This window comes from Eleutherodactylus coqui, chromosome 7 (assembly GCF_035609145.1).
Source record: "Eleutherodactylus coqui strain aEleCoq1 chromosome 7, aEleCoq1.hap1, whole genome shotgun sequence".
NCBI classification, from domain to species: domain Eukaryota; kingdom Metazoa; phylum Chordata; class Amphibia; order Anura; family Eleutherodactylidae; genus Eleutherodactylus; species Eleutherodactylus coqui.
In genome coordinates, this window is record NC_089843.1 from 76,528,339 (window position 1) to 76,546,144 (window position 17,806).

The following is a 17,806-nucleotide window of genomic DNA, read 5'->3' on the forward strand; positions in this document are numbered from 1 at the left end:
GCTCGTGCAGAGTGTTTAGACTGAAAGACTTTACCGCTTGATCGCTGGCTTCTCGCTCAGCACTTCACCTTCTAGAGTGGGGAGCATTTACACAAACAGACAAGCCCGCAATCCAGCGATGGTGAATGGAGCTAACTCATGTAGATCCATGGCAAATATTATCCTTGGGTTTCACACTTGCCAACACTCCCTTTTTTAATATTGGGGCTCATTATTTCCCAAAAAGAGACAAGCCAGTCATTGTGTAGTACGATAAGTTTTATGTCCGGTATTTCCATGTTTCAGTTGGTGCAGCAGATTCAGGTCAGACATGCTGGACCTGACCTGACGTTATATCTCTTCTACACAGCTACCCATGGACGTACCACTGTTGGCTTTGACTGAATTGCTGTTCACTATAGACCTCTCCAGTACATGTAATGGCTATGGATCGGCTCCACTCACTAATTTCTACCTTCAGAGTTGCTGTTGGAATTCCCATAAATGTTGTTTGAGAAGGTCAAAGTAGGAAGAGGATTAGTTAGCGGCGCTGTGAAGAGCTGCCAAGACATGCCTTTCACAATCTAATTGAGCGAGGCCTGTCAAGTTAATACCCAGCGGTCTATCGCTTTACAAGCATAATGATGATGGCCAAAGTAGTGTGGAAGTTTTTGTGTGGTTTGCTTTTTTACTTGGGCACATGGAAGTAATATCACATTTGTGCTGATGACACTCCAATCTACTTCTCTAACCCAAATGTTGCCTCTCCTATCCAGAATCCCTCTTCTGTCCTGAAGGGTCTTATCTGCTATTTCCTTCTCCTCTCGCTTCCTAAAACTTAACATGGGGAAAACTGAAATCCTCTTTTCTCCACCTTACTCTACACCCCCACCGAACTTGTCCATCACAATCAACGGCTCCATACTATCACCGGTCCCACAAGTCCGCCATCTCGGTCTAACGTTTGACTCCACCCTCTCCTTCAAACCGCACATACAAGCCCTTGCCACGTCAAAAAGATCTCTTGGATATGGTCGGTCTTCAACCCCAAGTCAACAAAAATGCTGGTGCATGCTCTCGTCATCTTCCATCTAGATTACTGCAGTAGCCTCTGTGGCCTCCCTTCAAATGCCCTTGTGTCCCTCCAATCCATCCTCTACTCTGCTGCCCAGCTTATCCACCTCTCCTTCCATTACTTGGCTGCCCATTACCCAGAGAATTAAATTCAAGTCATTATATATAAAGCTGTCCATGACATGTCCCCCATACACATCTGTCCTAATATCCCAATACCTCCCCACATATAATCTACAGTCCTTGCAAGACCACCATGTCTACTCTTCTCTACTGTGCTCCTTACATAATCGTCTCCAGGCGTTCTCCCATACGTCACCTATCAGATGCTCAACCACCTGGGAAAACTTCAAAAGGAACCTGAAAACCCACCTCCTAAGACAACCCTACAACCTACACTAGTCCTACTGACACCACAAGATGAGCACCTACTGTCTACTTCCCCTGTACACTGTAAGCCCTTGCCGGCAGGGTCCTCTCTCTCAAACAGGTAGGGTAAGTTTTCGGCTTATTCCCTAGCGTCAAGATAAAGCCAAGTGTCTGACCATTGGGAGCTGACCACTCTGCTCGCCACTGTTCACAAAAGGAAGTCCTATATCTCCCCGGATGAGTGGAATGGCTGTTGAGCACTCACAAAGTCTGTCTCTTATGGTACTGAACGAGACAATGAAATGGTTATATCCGCTTACCGCTATCTAAGGTGTGTGGCCAGCTTATCTGTTTTACGCCTTTTGCAGTGTAAGTAGTAAGGACTATAGTGTCTTTCCACTGTGGTGTAGAGCTCTGCTATGTCTGTGGTCCGGCACGGAGCTATGTCCTTAAGGGCTAGAACGTGCCCCATTGTCACTCCATAAACCTACTGGATGACTCCAAGGATATTATTTATAGCCTTTTATATGTAGGTTTTCTGTTACAAGGAAAGTTGATATGCAATTAAAGGGATTCTGTCACCAGGTTCATGAAGTTTGGCTAGGAACCGAGCTCGAGTCACGCAGGCGGACTATGCCAGCTTCACCCCGCCCGCAGCATGCAGAGTGACAGCTTTCTCTCCCCATACACACAAGAGGAGAGATCTGTCAGTCTACATGCTGCGGGCAGCTAGAAGCTGGCATGGTCCGCCTGCGTGACTCGGAGCTCAGCTCCTAGCCAAACTTCATGAACCTGGTGACAGAATCCTTTTAACCCATTAATTGTTTCTGGTAGCTTTTGATCATGCAAGACTCTAATAGTGATATGTAATTGTATAACCTGCTAGGTGGCCGAGAACATTGGCAGGGATCACTGCATATCTACTGTGCACACGGTACTCCGCCGGAGGTGGCATCTATCCTGGTAATCAGCAAGATGATATCCGAGCATGGCGACGATGTGACAGAGGAGGCTTCTGGGCAGAAGACGACTATTCTCGATGCCAGTATGCCAACGATGTTACACGAGTTCTGTACATGTTTAATCAGGTATTGTTTCTGCATGGCCATAGAGCAGCGCCCGTACGGGGAGGATTTATAGTTCACCATTTAAAGCCTTTATGTAGGACTAAGCATTTTTAACAAAAGGGTGACCATAAAGCCCCCCTGAAACATTAGTTTAACATAAAGTTATCCAAAGCTGCTGATTTATGACAAGTCCAGACCTCTAACTGTATAGGGGAAGTTTTGGGGTTTTTGTTTTTTTTGTCCAGTTTTCATCCATTCATTTCAGGGCGGCTGACAGATTAGCAAAGTGCCCGGCTATCTGCCTGCGCCACCGAGAGGAATGGAGCTGCTGCGCATGTGTGGCTAGCGGCTCCATCCTCCACTATAGAAATGCAGCTGTGCATCGTGAACTGGAAAATAGGGGGGGGGGGGGCACGGGTCCCTGTTCCCAGGATCAGTGTGGGGGTCCCAGCGGTCAGGCCCCCAAGATCTATCTGCTTTCACTCATCCAGTGGGTGAAAACCGAAGAAAAAGCTCCATCACCGCAATACCCAGTTAACCTTTATCTGCCAAGGTTAAAGAATTTGAGCAATAGATTCACATAGTTGCTGAGACGGCAGTATCCCTTTAAAAAGAAATTCAAGCTTTGACCTTTTTTAGCTCCTATAACTTTACTTTACTTTTCCATCGTTGAGGCAACCTGTAGATTTTATTGGTACCATGTTGGGGAACATATGACCTTTTGATTGCTTTTTATTCAATTTTTTTTTCTTGGGGATGGGATGGTTTGATTGCTTATACAATATAATATAAAGGGAACCTGTCGCCAAGAGCATTAGTGATGCGGGGTCTGTGGAGCGTCTCTTAATACTCACCCGGTCTCCTGTTCATGCATTGTCCCCAGGCGAAGACTGTGCAAACAGCAAACTTGACTCATAAGGCTGTATATACACACCTGCCATTCATCTTGATGGGAATGCATGTGCACAGCCTCTGAAAATGGGCAAGCTGGTTGTGTGCGCACTGCCTTTGCCAGGGGACACCGTAGCAACGCGGGTTCAGGTGAGTATGAAAAGGGGCTCTCCGGTCTCCACATCAGTGCCTAGGGGCACTATAATTTGATTTATGATGCTTATAGTTGGCGACCGTTTCCTTTTTAATAGGCAAACAATTATGGTATCCTTGGGAACCCTCAGAAGGCACCAGGCTGCCATGACATCCGGATGGCACCTCATGATCTTATCATGGGAGGCCATTTGGGATGTTTTAAATGCCGCTGTCAGAATTGACAGTGGCATTTAAAGGGTTAATAACCGCAATCGGTAGTTGATCGGTCAAGGACGACCGATTACCCTCTCCATACACCGCAGGTATGGTGGATGTCTATATACATGCTAATTGCACATAGCATATGCAGTTAAGACATAAATAGTTGTGTGGCTGACATCAAGGGGTTAATCGCTAGAACTGACGCCTCTGAGGACATCTATAAGATCCACTACTAGAGTCGAAGGGTGCCTTTGTACCCATTAAACATTGTATAAGTACAGTATTATAAAAGTTGAAAAGGAATCAACTCCTCAGCCAGTGCTGCAATGTGACACTTAGTGGGTGCACACGATCTCCTCGTTGGCGCCATTGAGGGCATCCTGTAGAGCAGTGTCCGCAAGTCTGTGGCAGCGTGTACAGTAAGATAGTGTTCTGATGGGTTGATCTTGTGATTGCTTATTTTTCAGATGCCCCTTAACCTCACAAATGCTGTTGCAACTGCAAAGCAACTTCTGGCGTACACCGTGGAAGCCGCCAACTTCTCGGACAAGATGGATGTCATCTTTGTGGCGGAAATGATTGAAAAATTTGGGCGTTTTGCAGATAAATACAAAGAGGTAAGTGTAAACACGAAACCTTGTCCTATAATAATGCAAGATGTGAAGTGGAGTATACACTATGTGGTATATTACACAAGATTCCACATAAGAGAAGGTAGGGATCATACAGTGAGCTGAGGTGCAGCATATTACTTTTTTCTGTATTTTGATGTTTTTACAGATTTTTTGTCACCGTTGTCTGCGTGTTTTCTGGTATAGATGTAGCAAAGTGGAATTTGTCATTTGGCTCAACTCCTACTACGTTAAAGGAACTCTGTCACCTCATTTTTGGGCTGCGAACAGAATTTACTTGTAAATGTGCGCTGCTATGCGGAATGCTTTGTTACCTTTATAGGTTTCCAGTGTGTCTCCACTCTCGAAATATCGCTCCTCAATGTTGTCATGCACCATGTACAAACTAGCTTTGACTACTCCACCGCTGCCTGCGATCTGGACTCTGTCCCTGCTGATTGTTGTAAAATCTGCCCCATTCTATGCTTGGTGACCTGTCCCGCTGGAGACGTCATGCATTCCACTGTCACTGTGCTGATAGATGTGACATCGATCTGTCCCAAGGAGGAGGAGTTACAGCGGATTCGCTTGGTCGCTCATTAGGGCGCAGACGCATTGACAGAGCGCATGTCATCTTGAGTGGCCGGAGCTAAAGACATCACACACAATGGGGGGTTTTGGCAACAATCGTCAGGGAGCAGTAAAGACTCACACAATGTCCCAATAGTCACCAGCAGCAATGCAAAAATTGGGTTAACGGCTACTCATTAAAACGTAACATTTATTAGATATGCATTAAAACCACATGTACACAAAATTCTAAATAATTAAATGCTGTAAATAAAATCTATTAAAATCTAACCGGATATAAATTGGTAAAGCCAAGTAGAAAAAAGTCCGTAAACTGCCGGAGTCCAAGGTAGCCAGGATCCATACATCCTAGTATCCATCAGTTGGTGTGTAGTGACATGAAAAAGGCATCACTTGCCCTAATATATCCTAACTGCTATTAAGCCCTATGACGACTGAATATCCGCACTGAGAAGGGTGACCCTGGAAAGGAGTTCCTAGTGTGCGAGGGTCAAAGAAGCTAAACTGTAAAAATGTACATGGGAGCCTAACTCACTGTTACCTACCTCGCAGGGATCACAGTTTAATGAATTGTCAAGGTACGACCTTCCCTGTGTATAATAGCCATTAGGGCATACTAGTGGTCACACCCTGGTAATGCCTTATTTGTATCACTACACGCCACCTGATGGGTATTAAGATGAATGGATCCTGGCTGCCTTGAACTCGATAGTCTACAGATTGGGGAAATTGTTTCTATTTATCTTTACCCATTTGCTATCCCGGTTGATTTTGCTATATTTTGCTTGGAGTGTTTTTTGGCATTTTGTGCACATTGGTTTTCATGCACATCTAATAAATGTTAATATTTAATGACTAGCTGTTCACCCATTTGTTGATGATGGGCAAGGTGAGCGCTTGTATTGCAGGCAGGACAAAGCTTGTTTGCATAATGCGAACCACAACATTTAAGAAGCGATACATGCTGGAAACGGATAAAGGGTAACGATGGATTTCTCATAATGGCACAAGTTTGTCAGTATATTCTTAGTAGCCCAAAAATTGGGTGACGGACTTCCTTTAAGGATGCATTCACACGTCACTGATGTGCTGCAGATTTTGATGTGGATCGGGAGCAGATTTCACTCCTTAAATTTGAATTAAATTGAAAGGGTTAAATCTCCTGCAGATTCACCTCAAAATCTGTGACCAATTCCACAACAAATCAGCGATGTGTGAACACACTCTGAGGCCTCACGGCACGCACAATTCCCAGTGCAGAATCCCACAGCAGATTCCAGCCGTGCCCGCAGCCATGAGGACAAAAGACATTTTCTCACCTGTTTGGACGTGGTGCAGGTCTCCTCCCTCACAGCTGGATCTTTTTTCTTCTGCATGGCAGATGCGTCCAGGCGCCGCATGCATGCGGCATGTCTTTTATTTAAATATCCTGCTTTCCCGTTGCACGGCCACACAGTGGATCGGGCGGCTTCCACTGACTTCAATGGAAACAGTGGGCGCAGGAAACCACACAAAATGGAACAGGCTGCTTTTTTTTTTTTTTTTTGCTTGCCCCACGCTTGCGATTTGTCCACAATGGGGAAAACGACATCTGCAGGTATTTGATTACCTTCGGATGCACCATGAATGTCTATGGGCATATTGAACTGCAGATCATTGGCAATTCAGTTGTGCCCATGGACATGAGGCTTAAAGGCTCCCACACATTTGTGTTGTTTTTTTTTTTTTTTACGCAATTGTCAATGGGACTTTCTAATGTTAAAAACACATCGCACAAAAATCGCAAAGCACAAACTTTTGCAGTGCGTTTTTAACATTAGAAAGTCCCATTGACATTTGCGTGAAAAAAAACGCGGTTTGTGGGAGCCCTAAGGCCTCCTTCCCACGAACGGATTTACGCCGCGTAAATCCGCGGCAAAAATCCGCTGCGTTGCCCCCTGCTATTAGGTTCTATTGAACCTAATAGCACAATGCTCACGATGCGTAATTCCACCGCAGAATTACGCACCGTGAAATCTCCCGTTCTCACCCGCAGCATGTTCTATTTGCTGCGGGTGTACGCGCTGACGGCTTCCATTGCAGTCAATGGAAGCCGTCCGTTCACGCTATCTCCTGCTGCAAGCAGCGGAAGATAGCGTGAAAAAACGCTTCCCCGCCTACCGCCGCGCGTCATATGACGCGGCCGGCGCGTCACATGACACGGCCGGCTGCGTCATGTGACGCGGTGGGCGTGTCACATGATGCGACGGCGGTGCGCGGGGAAGCGTCTTCACGCTATCTTCCGCTGGTAAGTATGGGGTCTCTGGGGGGCGCCGTTACGGGCTTCACTGCGGAATATTACGCGGCGGAGCCCGTCACGCTCGTAGGAAGGAGGCCTAAATATCGAACTTTACTGTAGCAATTGGAAATTAATCTAATGTTGATTTCTTGGCCCCAAAGTATTTGTAGTGGAGATTGAGCGGTGTTTAGTGTCTGGCCCTCTATGGATTGTCTGTAGAGCGTGATCCCCTTCAGGATTACTGTCGTCGTAATCTGTACTGATGTTGATGTGAGTGGCGGTCTGTCTGATAAACCTTGGTTCATGATGTGTCTAATTCCTCTCCCGTTCCAGCTTGGCGATGTCATGGTTGATATAGCAAGTAACATAATGCTGGCTGATGAAGATGTCTTGTTAAAGGCACAGGATGATGCCCGTGCCTGCACACGTATAGTACAGTGTTTGCAGCGAATTGCTACTTACCGTCTCGCCAATGGGGCACAAGTATACTCCACAGTAAGTCTATGGGGAAAATACGGAATCTGTATAGGATGTCACAGAATCAAACGAATATACTTTTTTTTTTTTTTTTTTTTTTTTTTTTTTTTGTCTTGTTTAAGGGCTTCTGACACGAATAATGTTTTTATGCTTTAACAGCCATTATTCCCTGGTCTGCCTAATGGACACAGGGAACCCACGATATTTGGCTTGCTTTAGCTTAAAAACCTAATGTTTACCTTTGTTATCAGCATGTGCTGTTGTGCAACTGGGGCTCATCTCCCAGCAGGCATTGAGCTTGAACACTGCTTCCTCCTTCCAGGGTTGCCGTGGAGAGAACAGCCAGCCTGCCTGCCCACAGATAGTCATGTGACGCTTGTGGGCGGCAGCTAACAATGTGAAGCTGGGGACAGTTCTATTGCTGGTCGAAGACAGAGTGTAACTGCAGGAATAGCAGGAAAAAGGGAAAGCGCTTACTGTCCCCTGTAGTAGACACTGCCCATTGCAGTTCATTTTATACATATTCACTTTTCCTTTAATGTGATTGGCCTCACACACCCCTCCAGGATTGCGCGCAGGCACAGAAGACAGGAGTCAGAACGGTACACCCTCCACTCCCGATAGCGCGCATGCACAGAAGACCTTCCAACTCAGCCAGGGCAGACGGGCCGTCCACAGCAAGCACTGCTTGTGACGTGGCGTCCGTCCGGTGACCTTTGAAATGGCTCACGGACGGGGCAGAGCAGGAAGCCGTCATTTTGACCGCCCCAGCTCTGCTTCAAGTAGCTACAGAGGAAGATGCCAGATGGAGGAGACATGCCTGATGAGCGGTCCTGGCCAGGCAAGGTAAGTATTTTTTTTCTCGTCATGTCAGAACCCCTTTAAGGGGAAAGTTTTTTTTTTCTTTATTTATTTTTTTCTGTAAAAAAAAAAAAGTTTTTAGATGCTACGGTCAGCAATGACTGTGGCATCTGTGGGGTTTAACTGTGTAGAGAAGTGATTTACATGAGCAAGTAAGTGCTCATCATTTCACTCCCTTTCTAGGAAAATTGGAGAGTAAATATGCTTTCCGATTGACTGGGGGCATGATAACATTACGAAAAATTCATGTCGCCCCTCCACTAGGACAGGGAGACATGCACTAGAACATATGCTCTGCTTCTATGTCACACATTGGGAGCTTCGTTTTATGTAAAGGTGTTCTGAAAAAGCTTTTCTTTGTATTCTCCAGTATTCCCCAAACATTGCCCTGGAAGCCTATGTGATTAAATCCACCCTCTTCACTGGCATGACCTGCACGGTGTTCCAGAAGCTGGCCGCATCTGACCGCACAGTATTGGCCGACTTTGGGAGAAGAGATCCAGATGGAAACCTGGATAAACAACTGAGCTTCAAATGCAATATGTCCAGTACCTTCAGTGTGGTGGCATTAAAGGTAACGTTCACATGTTGTCCTGTTGCCCAAATGTGAAATGTACAGTACATTGTGAAAATAAGAGGGAGAGAATGTAATTACGAGAAACCTACCAAAAAACTGTTTTTTCGTTTTGTTTTTATTTAAGTTTACAAATAGTCTAGAAAAAGTATTATGAGAAACTTTATTAAAGGTCTTTGTTTTCTTCTCATCTTTCAACTCTGCCTATTTAGACAGGCCTGTAGTGTGTCCTAATTAGAGATGAGCGCGTGTACTCTGTAAGGACAGATACTCGAGTGATTATCATCCTTACCGAGTACCTGCCTGCTCGCCCGCAGAGTTTCTGGTGCTGGCGGGGGGGGGGGCGTTAGGGAGATCTCCCTCTCTCTCGCTCTACCCTTCACTCACTCCCGCAACACAGCGCTCACCCCCCGCTGGCACCCAAATCTTTGCGAGCAGGCATGTACTCAGTAAGGACGATACTCGCTCGAGTATCTGTCCTTAAGGAGTACGCTCGCTCATCTCTAGTCCTAATAGAATGCTGGCGGAAATACCATATACTGCAATACTAGAGTATTGCAGTATATGGTGTAAGCATTCCAACAATTGCAAGTACAAGTCATGGGGGGAAAAAAATAATTAAAAATAAGTGAGGGGGGGGGGGGTCTGTCATTGTGAAAAATAAGTATCACAAGTTTAGAAAGCCTTTTGAAAAGAGATTTTTATTTTTTAAAAGTAGTATTGCATAATAAAAATTTTTGCTATTGTCTTAAATATACTGGTCCATGAAATACTTGTCATTTTTGGTTGGGGGTGTACGCCCTAATAAACTCATCGCATGCACTACTGTGATCTGTTTTATGGATGAGAACTGTCCATATACGTCAATGGGGAGAGGAAAAAAAACGGACAGAAGACGGGTGTCATCCATGTGCAGACTTTGTGTTTTGGTTTTTGTTGTGTTTTCTTAAGATGCAGAAACAAAAAAGGATTGGGAGTGTTTTCGGTTTTCTTTTTTTTTCTTTTGGCATACATAGACAAAAAACTTGACACAGCAAATATGGATTGAATGCAGAGGCCACACGAAATAAAAAGTTGACAAAAATGGAGTAAAATAAATAAGTCAGCCAACTGGTTACAGCTAAACTGGTTCTGTGGCCCTTTAGGTGTACAGAGCAGATCATTGGGAATGAAGAGCCCTGGCAATGGTTTTATGCATTAGGCAGAGATTCTGATCCCATTGACTTGTGTTGATACACCTTTCATGGATACGTCTTGTATATATTATCAGTTGCCTTGTGTCTTTCCTAGAACACCGTTGTGGAGGCCTCCATCCAGCTGCCGGCAGCACTGTTTCTACCTAAAGACAAGCGGGAGAGGCGAGCGGCGGACGAGTTTGTGTATAAGCTGCAGCTGATCGCATTCCGAAATGGAAAGCTCTTCCCAACCACAGGAAACTCCACACACCTCCAGGAAGACGGAAGGAGACACTCCGTAGTGACGCCTGTCATTCTCGCCAAGCTAGGTTTGTATTAAAATGTCTTAGCAGTGTTTCCCAGCTGCAGTCCTCACATAACTCCAACATGTATTAAAGTAGTTCTCTTGGATGCTTGTGTTATATATATTTTTTTTTTTAGCGATCATCACTCCGTGTAAATGGGCCTTAAGCTCTGCATGAGTTCCCCATGCCACCCTAGTGTAGTTGCTAGGCTCCAGCTGAACTCATGCTCCAATGTATGGTGTTTGAGGCATGATCAATGTTGGCTTTTCCCCCGTTGATCTTTTCACTGGGTATACTGAGGGACCCATGTGCAGTTCTAGATAGGACTCTAGGGCTGTCTGTAGACTGAGCCTGCTGATGCAGCACCCCAAGTCCTGCTGTAACAATAACTTGTGTCATACAGAAATATGCTGATATATTAGGTTTAAAATGTAAGCAGTTATATAGTTAACACTTAAGGGTACGTTCAAACTTGGCGTAATTGGTGTGGATTTACCGCACCAAAATCTGCTACGTGTGAGCATACTCTTAAGGGGTACTCCCAAGATTTACAGTTATTGTGCATCCATTGATCTTGGGAACAGGAGTCCCATGTTGTCCTTGTCCTGCTCGCTGTTGCTTACTGCACCTTCCGCTGTGACATGTGGATTGAATGAAGCGATGGCTGAGCATGTGCAATGCTGCTTCGTTCATTTCGTAGAATGGTAGTTGGAAGGGACCAACTCCCTGCTCCATGCTGGATCACTAAGTAATCCCAGACAGATGTCTGCCCACTTCCCGTGACAACTTGTTCCACTCATTGATCACTCTCACTATCAGAAAGTTTAATAAAAGGGAATGATGGAAATGGCAGAGTACAGGCATCTGGCTATCTTTGGTAGTCCCATTGAAGAGGAATTGGATCAGCATTGCACTTGCACAGCTGCCACTCCATTCAATCTATAGTGAGCTTGCAGTGAGGAGGAGGGGACTTTATTCTTGGGATTGGTGGAGGTCTAAATGTCCAAACTGAATGGAGGACTGGAAGTGTCTCATATTTTTTTTTCTCTTTCCCTCCTTTTAGATGGTCCAAACAAGAACCCTCCCAGTGTGCCCATTAATATCACTCTCCGTCGCATTGCTCATGGGAAGGACCCTGTGGCAGCCCAGTGGGATTTTGACCTTCTTAATGGACAAGGTGGTTGGAAGTCAGAAGGCTGCAGTATCATAGCATCTGATGAGAATATAACTACAATACAGTGCCACACGCTCAGCAACTACGCAGTACTAATGGTACGAAGTATATCCGAGCACTCTGCACCACGGGCTCCACCTTTCATCCATGCATGAAGCATATTTACAATTAGCAAGTTCATATTCTCCAATGTGGCGCTAACAACTGCTGAACTAATGAGTGTATAAATCAATAGTATGTGCACTTGTAAGGAATCCCTGCTACTGCCATACTGTGTGAGGGAAAGGCTGTATATGTATTTGTGCCATGTCATGTAGTTCTACCTTATTATTTCATAGGGTTAAATCAAAGAATCTGCTTTATTTCGAGACACAACCCCACTCATGTTCATGGGATATCGGCAGCTCATCCCTATCAATTACATAGTGTTTCTAAAAGAATAAAAAACTTAATGTCAGACGTTTTAATCAATCCAAATGCTGAGACTAAAGGGGTGAAAGCGCTCTGCTGATGCCCAGAGATGTGAGCAGACCAGTGTACAAACCCGTAGAGTAGAGCTTAACACACAAGCATAGCCACAGTGCTCAGCTCAGCACTTCTATCCCTTTGTCTTAGCGATAGCTAAAGTTTTTGGCACCCGGACGCTCACCGATCAAAACTTTCTGACGTATCTAATTTTTCTGAAACTGGAGCTAACCTTTACTGCCAGACCCATCCCATATACAAGAGCGGCACATCTTTTTACCTAATCCTGGACAGCCCTGTAATCTGACTTGTGATGTTCCTTTTTTCCATAAAGGATCTGACCGGAGTGGACACTCATCCCGTGACTCTCTTGCATCCAGTGGTGTATGCGTCCGCCGTGGTGCTGCTTTTGTGCTTGCTGATGATGATCATCAGTTATTTGTACTATCACAGGTATGGATTGTCACCCTGTATCTGCTGCTTCCAATAGGTTCATGTATTCTTGGCTCAGTTGGCATTAACTGGCTGTTGTCTGGATTATATAGGAACAGAACATATATAATCTGCTCTCTTATATGTCTGTGAATGATTGTTTTAAGTGTTGCTCTTTAACCTTCTAACCGAAGTACATGGTGTGTGTTTTATTTTTCAGCCTGATTCGGGTTAGCCTGAAGACCTGGCACATGTTGGTCAACCTCAGTCTTCACATCTTTCTGACCTGCGCGGTCTATGTGGGAGGCATAAACCAGACAAAAGATGCCAGAGTGTGTCAGGCTGTAAGTTTCAACTTTTCTATATAACAAGACTATGGGCTACTATGACATTACTGGAGGCAATTACAAGTTTACCCATTTCCAATTAAACGAATGGCCCTTTTACACGTAACGATTATCGTTTAAAATTCGTTCAACCGTATGAACTTGAACGATAATCGTGCAATGTAAATTTTAAAAAAATCACTCCCCATTTTTGTAAGTCGTTATCGCTGACTCAGTCAGCATAAAAACTATTGCTGGCTTCTCGTTCTGTGTAAACGCTCAGTGCTTCATATAGAAAGTGAAGCGCTGAGCAAGAGGCCCACAATCCAGCCTGTCTAATCGCTCTGCATGAGCGCTGAAGTCCTGAGCGGTGACGTCAGCGCTCCTGTAGTCATTTAGCCAACTTGCATCTCGTGTAAAAGGGCCGTTATATATTCTCAACCCCAAAAGGCAACCTCACTAATTATGTAAATGACTACGGGTCCGAATACACTAAGCAGTGTTACAAATCCACACTACAACTCCACCATCTTGCGTTTTTTTTAGTTTGATGCAGTCATGTATGAAATCTCCAGATTGGCTCTGAAATGACTGTCATATTAATATTGCATACAGTCGTGCACGCTGAGTGCAAAATTAATTTCTCATTATCATCCGCGCTGGTGTATCTTGCCATAGATGGGACGCCTAATATGAACCTAGCTCCCTGATAAAAGCCATCTATGGTGAAACATGTTAAAGCTCGGACTATACATCTAGTTGTTGGATGGCGGTGGTGATAAATGTCATACAACTAGCAACACACCATGTAGATACAAATGATCAGTGTAAACACGGCCACCAATAGTCGTCCCCTTTGTGCGAGACTGCAGATCTCAAGACTGCAAGTACTTATCAATACAACAGGTTTGCTTTAATGTGTTAGTAATTCTCCATTGCTTTGTAGATTGGGATTCTTCTGCATTACTGCACCCTGGCCACTGTGCTCTGGGTGGGAGTAACAGCGCGCAACATATACAAGCAAGTCACCAAAAAAGCCAAGCGCTGTCAGGATCCAGACGAGCTCCCTCCGCCCCCTAGACCTATGCTGAGGTTTGTAATAATACAAAGTCTGTCTGTGACAATACTGTCTATATACTGTTTATATATCCATGTAGTTAACATTCATACATACAGAAATGAACCTATTGTAGTTCTATAGGTTCGTCCAGTAGACGACACAGAAGTCCTAATGGCCCTATGTTTATTTTTGTTAGCCTCTTTAAGCTTTAACGTTTGGACCCTATCCAAGGAAAACACTTTTGAAGTCCTATACACACGTGAAAGGGATGAATGAAATGATCATGTTTGCTTAAGGGAGGTTTCAATGAAGTCAAATAGGTTAGCAATCCACCAGAAGTAGGAAACCATTAAGGAAATGGTTGTTTACTCTGAGTGTTTCCTCGTGTTGGCTTGTGTTTAGTTTAATATTTCTTTTGGAGTTCTTTGTTTCCTTTTTAATCTCACTCTTTTTTTTTTTTTTTTTCTTAGATTCTATCTCATCGGAGGTGGCATTCCTATCATTGTATGCGGGATAACAGCAGCAGCAAACATTAAAAACTATGGAAACCAGACGACCGCCCATTAGTGAGTATATCCTAAGGACTGGGGCTTCAGGAGAGAAGGATTTAGGGATTCTGATTGATGACTGCCTTAAAATGAGTCCACAGTGCAGTCAAGCAGCCAGGAAACCAAGATGCTCGACTGCATAGCTGGAAGTATAACTAGTAGAAAGAGGGAGATTGTGATGTGTATTGAGGTCTGGTGAAGTCCCCTCTGGAATATTGTGTTCAGTTCTGGAAACCCAATCTATAGAAAGACATGGAACAAAATAGAACAAGTCCGAAGACTGACTACAAAAATGGTGGAAGGTCTCAAAAGCAAAACTTATCAGGAAAGGCTTGGCCTCTGTCACCATATTTTTGCACCCCTCTCAGAGGGCAACACAAGGTACTGAGTCACGCTGATTAGTGATGTGTCTGAAATGTGGACTGTGCAGTAGTTTTTTGAGAAATGTGCATTTTGTCAGTAGTAGCACATGCATAGGGGACTACTTAAAGTAGTCCTGAATATTCATGTGCTGCAGGCTAGCCCCACCCACTCTGCCCTCCAGCCCATGATTGACAGCTCTCTGATTATTACTGTGCATAGAGAGAGAGCTGCCAATTATTGGCTGGCAGGGTGGGGTGGGTGTGGCTAGGTTGCAGCTCATTAGTATGCAGGACTAGTTCTGTGTCTGGTTGCTACTCATTGAATGAAAGTTTCTCCAAAACTGCTGCTCAGATACAGTAGACATATCACTGTAATCTGTGTGCCTGCCACTACCATATATTTACTTTACAAGAGGAAAGGAGGGATATGATGGGAAGCTTTATATATGTTAAAGGTATAAATAAGGATCAGGAGGGAAGGAACCAAATACTAGAACAAGGCGGCACAATTTGAGATTAGTTGGGGGAGATCAGTGTAATGTCAGGAAATATTTACTGAAAGAGTAGTAGATACTGGGAACAAACTTCCAGCAGACGTGGTTGGAAAATCAACAATACATAAATTCTAGCTGCCTGGGATAGGTATAGATCTTTATTACGAGAGAACTATAATGGTAATAGTATAAGGTCTGACTAGATGGGCTATGTGGTCTTTTTCTGCCATTAGTCTTCCATGTTTCTATAATTGGTACTAGTAAGAAAAGTGCTATTTTACAACTTTGTGGTGGTGGTTCTAAATATGTTGCTGTTCTTTTTTTCCATCTCTGTAGTTGCTGGATGGCATGGGAGCCCAGCCTTGGAGCTTTCTACGGTCCTGCCAGTTTCATCGTATTTATAAACTGCATGTACTTCCTTAGCATATTCATCCAGCTGAAGCGGCATCCCGACAGAGTCTTTGAATTGAAGGAGCAAACAGAAGAACAGCAACGATTAGCAGCTAGTGAAAACGGGGAGGGGAACCAGCCGGATTCACTTTCCGTTTCACTGGTATCTACATCTGCCTTGGAGAATGAGCAGACCTTCCAAGCCCAGCTTCTCGGTGCCAGCCTTACTTTATTCCTATATGTTTCCCTTTGGATATTTGGTGCTTTATCCGTTTCCTTGTATTATCCAATGGACCTGGTCTTCAGCTGCTTTTTTGGGGTGACTTGCTTAAGCCTTGGTGCCTTTTTGGTTGTGCATCACTGTATGAACAGGGAAGACGTGAGACGGGCATTAATCAACACCTTCTGCCCAGGTAGGAGTACATATTCGGTGCAAGTTAACGTCCCTCCTTCAAACTCTTCTGCCGCTAACGGTGACGCTCCAAAATGTACGAACAGCAGCGCTGAGTCTTCCTGTACCAATAAAAGCGTATCCAGTGTCAAGAACTCCTCCCAGGGCTGCAAGTTGACTAATTTACAAGCAGCCGCTGCACAATGTAACACAAACCCCTTGCCAGTCAACCCCGCACCCCAACTTGACAATAGCTTGACTGAACATTCCTTGGATAATGATATCAAGATGCACGTTGCGCCAGTGGAGGTGCAGTATCGCCCCAATGGTCATCCGTCTAGGCATCACAAAAACAGAAGTAAGCACCGGTCCAGTAGACTCACTGTCCTTCGGGAATATGCATATGACGTTCCCACCAGTGTTGATGGCAGTGTGCAGAATGCAGTACCAAAAAGTCGCCAGAGCTACTCTGAAGGGCACTCTCGTAGCAGGAGGGCTTATTTGGCCTACAGGGAACGCCATTTTAACCAGTGCCATCAAGAAAGTAGCGACGCTGGAAGCACTCTTCCTAGGTATAGCAGAAATATGGAAAAACCTCCGTCCGCAAACCACAAAAAAGACATTTTGAGAGAACCCATTGCCGTGGAGCTCGAAAGTCAGCAAAAGTCATACGGCTTAAACTTGGCTGTCCAAAATGAACCGGTTAAAGATGAAGTGATCGAGGAGCCACCTATAAACACAGACAGCAATGGAAATGTTAGGACTGGTCTATGGAAACATGAAACTACTGTGTAGTATCTCCATGCTGGTTTACCCTTTGAAGTTCACATGAAAGGGACAATTGCATTGCTTCAAAGGCTTTTCCATTATGATTGTTTACAGACACTTTTTTTTAGCCTGTACATTATGGGAGAATACGAACTATGAAGGAGGAGATCTGGTCTAACTTCATGTGACTTTATACTTAAAACTTTGTCCACGTGTGATTTTTAATATTTTTTTAAATGTTTTTTTGTAAGAAAAGCAAAATGAAAAAAAAAACTTTTTATGTATTTTTTGACACATATCGGATGCCTTGTTTCTTATCGGATTTGTATTTAAACATGTAATAAACAGCGTTTGTGAATGTCACACTACTTTTCCATTTATTGTCACTATTGTCTTTTCATATAGAGTCAGTTGTCTTGCATCAATTGTGCTTGATAAGATAATAATAATCTTTATTTGTATAGCGCCAACTTATTCCGCAGCGCTTTCAGGCATGGATAAATGCAAAACAATACAACAATTACAATGTGAGATACATTGGGTTAGACACAAATGGGTTAAGGGTGGTACAGGAGGTGCAGGGGGTGGGGAACACAGGCAATAGGAAATTTTATGTACAAATCATTTATCAGAAGGCAAACAGGGTGGAGCACCATAGGGAGGGGCGAGGGACTAGGTCAGGAGATTTGGTATGCTTCCCTGAAGAGGTGCGTTTTTAAGGCACGTCTGAAATTTCGTGCATCGGGAATTGTCCGGATGCCTTGGGGTAGAGCGTTCCAGAGGATGG

The 17,806-nt window shown here is 44.4% G+C and overlaps 1 protein-coding gene across 1 annotated transcript in view; it reads left to right on the top strand.

The window, feature by feature from the left end:
* The window catches only part of ADGRA3 (adhesion G protein-coupled receptor A3), a 50,414-nt gene extending 33,037 nt beyond the window's left edge, over positions 1-17,377 (top strand). The window contains exons 9-19 of the mRNA XM_066573231.1: positions 2,309-2,510; positions 4,205-4,354; positions 7,551-7,712; positions 8,926-9,129; positions 10,420-10,633; positions 11,673-11,881; positions 12,583-12,701; positions 12,901-13,024; positions 13,953-14,098; positions 14,537-14,632; positions 15,807-17,377. Coding sequence (XP_066429328.1) covers positions 2,309-2,510; positions 4,205-4,354; positions 7,551-7,712; positions 8,926-9,129; positions 10,420-10,633; positions 11,673-11,881; positions 12,583-12,701; positions 12,901-13,024; positions 13,953-14,098; positions 14,537-14,632; positions 15,807-17,046 — 2,866 coding nt within the window. The 3' untranslated portion in view covers positions 17,047-17,377. The remainder of the gene's footprint in view (positions 1-2,308; positions 2,511-4,204; positions 4,355-7,550; positions 7,713-8,925; positions 9,130-10,419; positions 10,634-11,672; positions 11,882-12,582; positions 12,702-12,900; positions 13,025-13,952; positions 14,099-14,536; positions 14,633-15,806) is intronic.
* Positions 17,378-17,806: the final 429 nt, after the last annotated feature.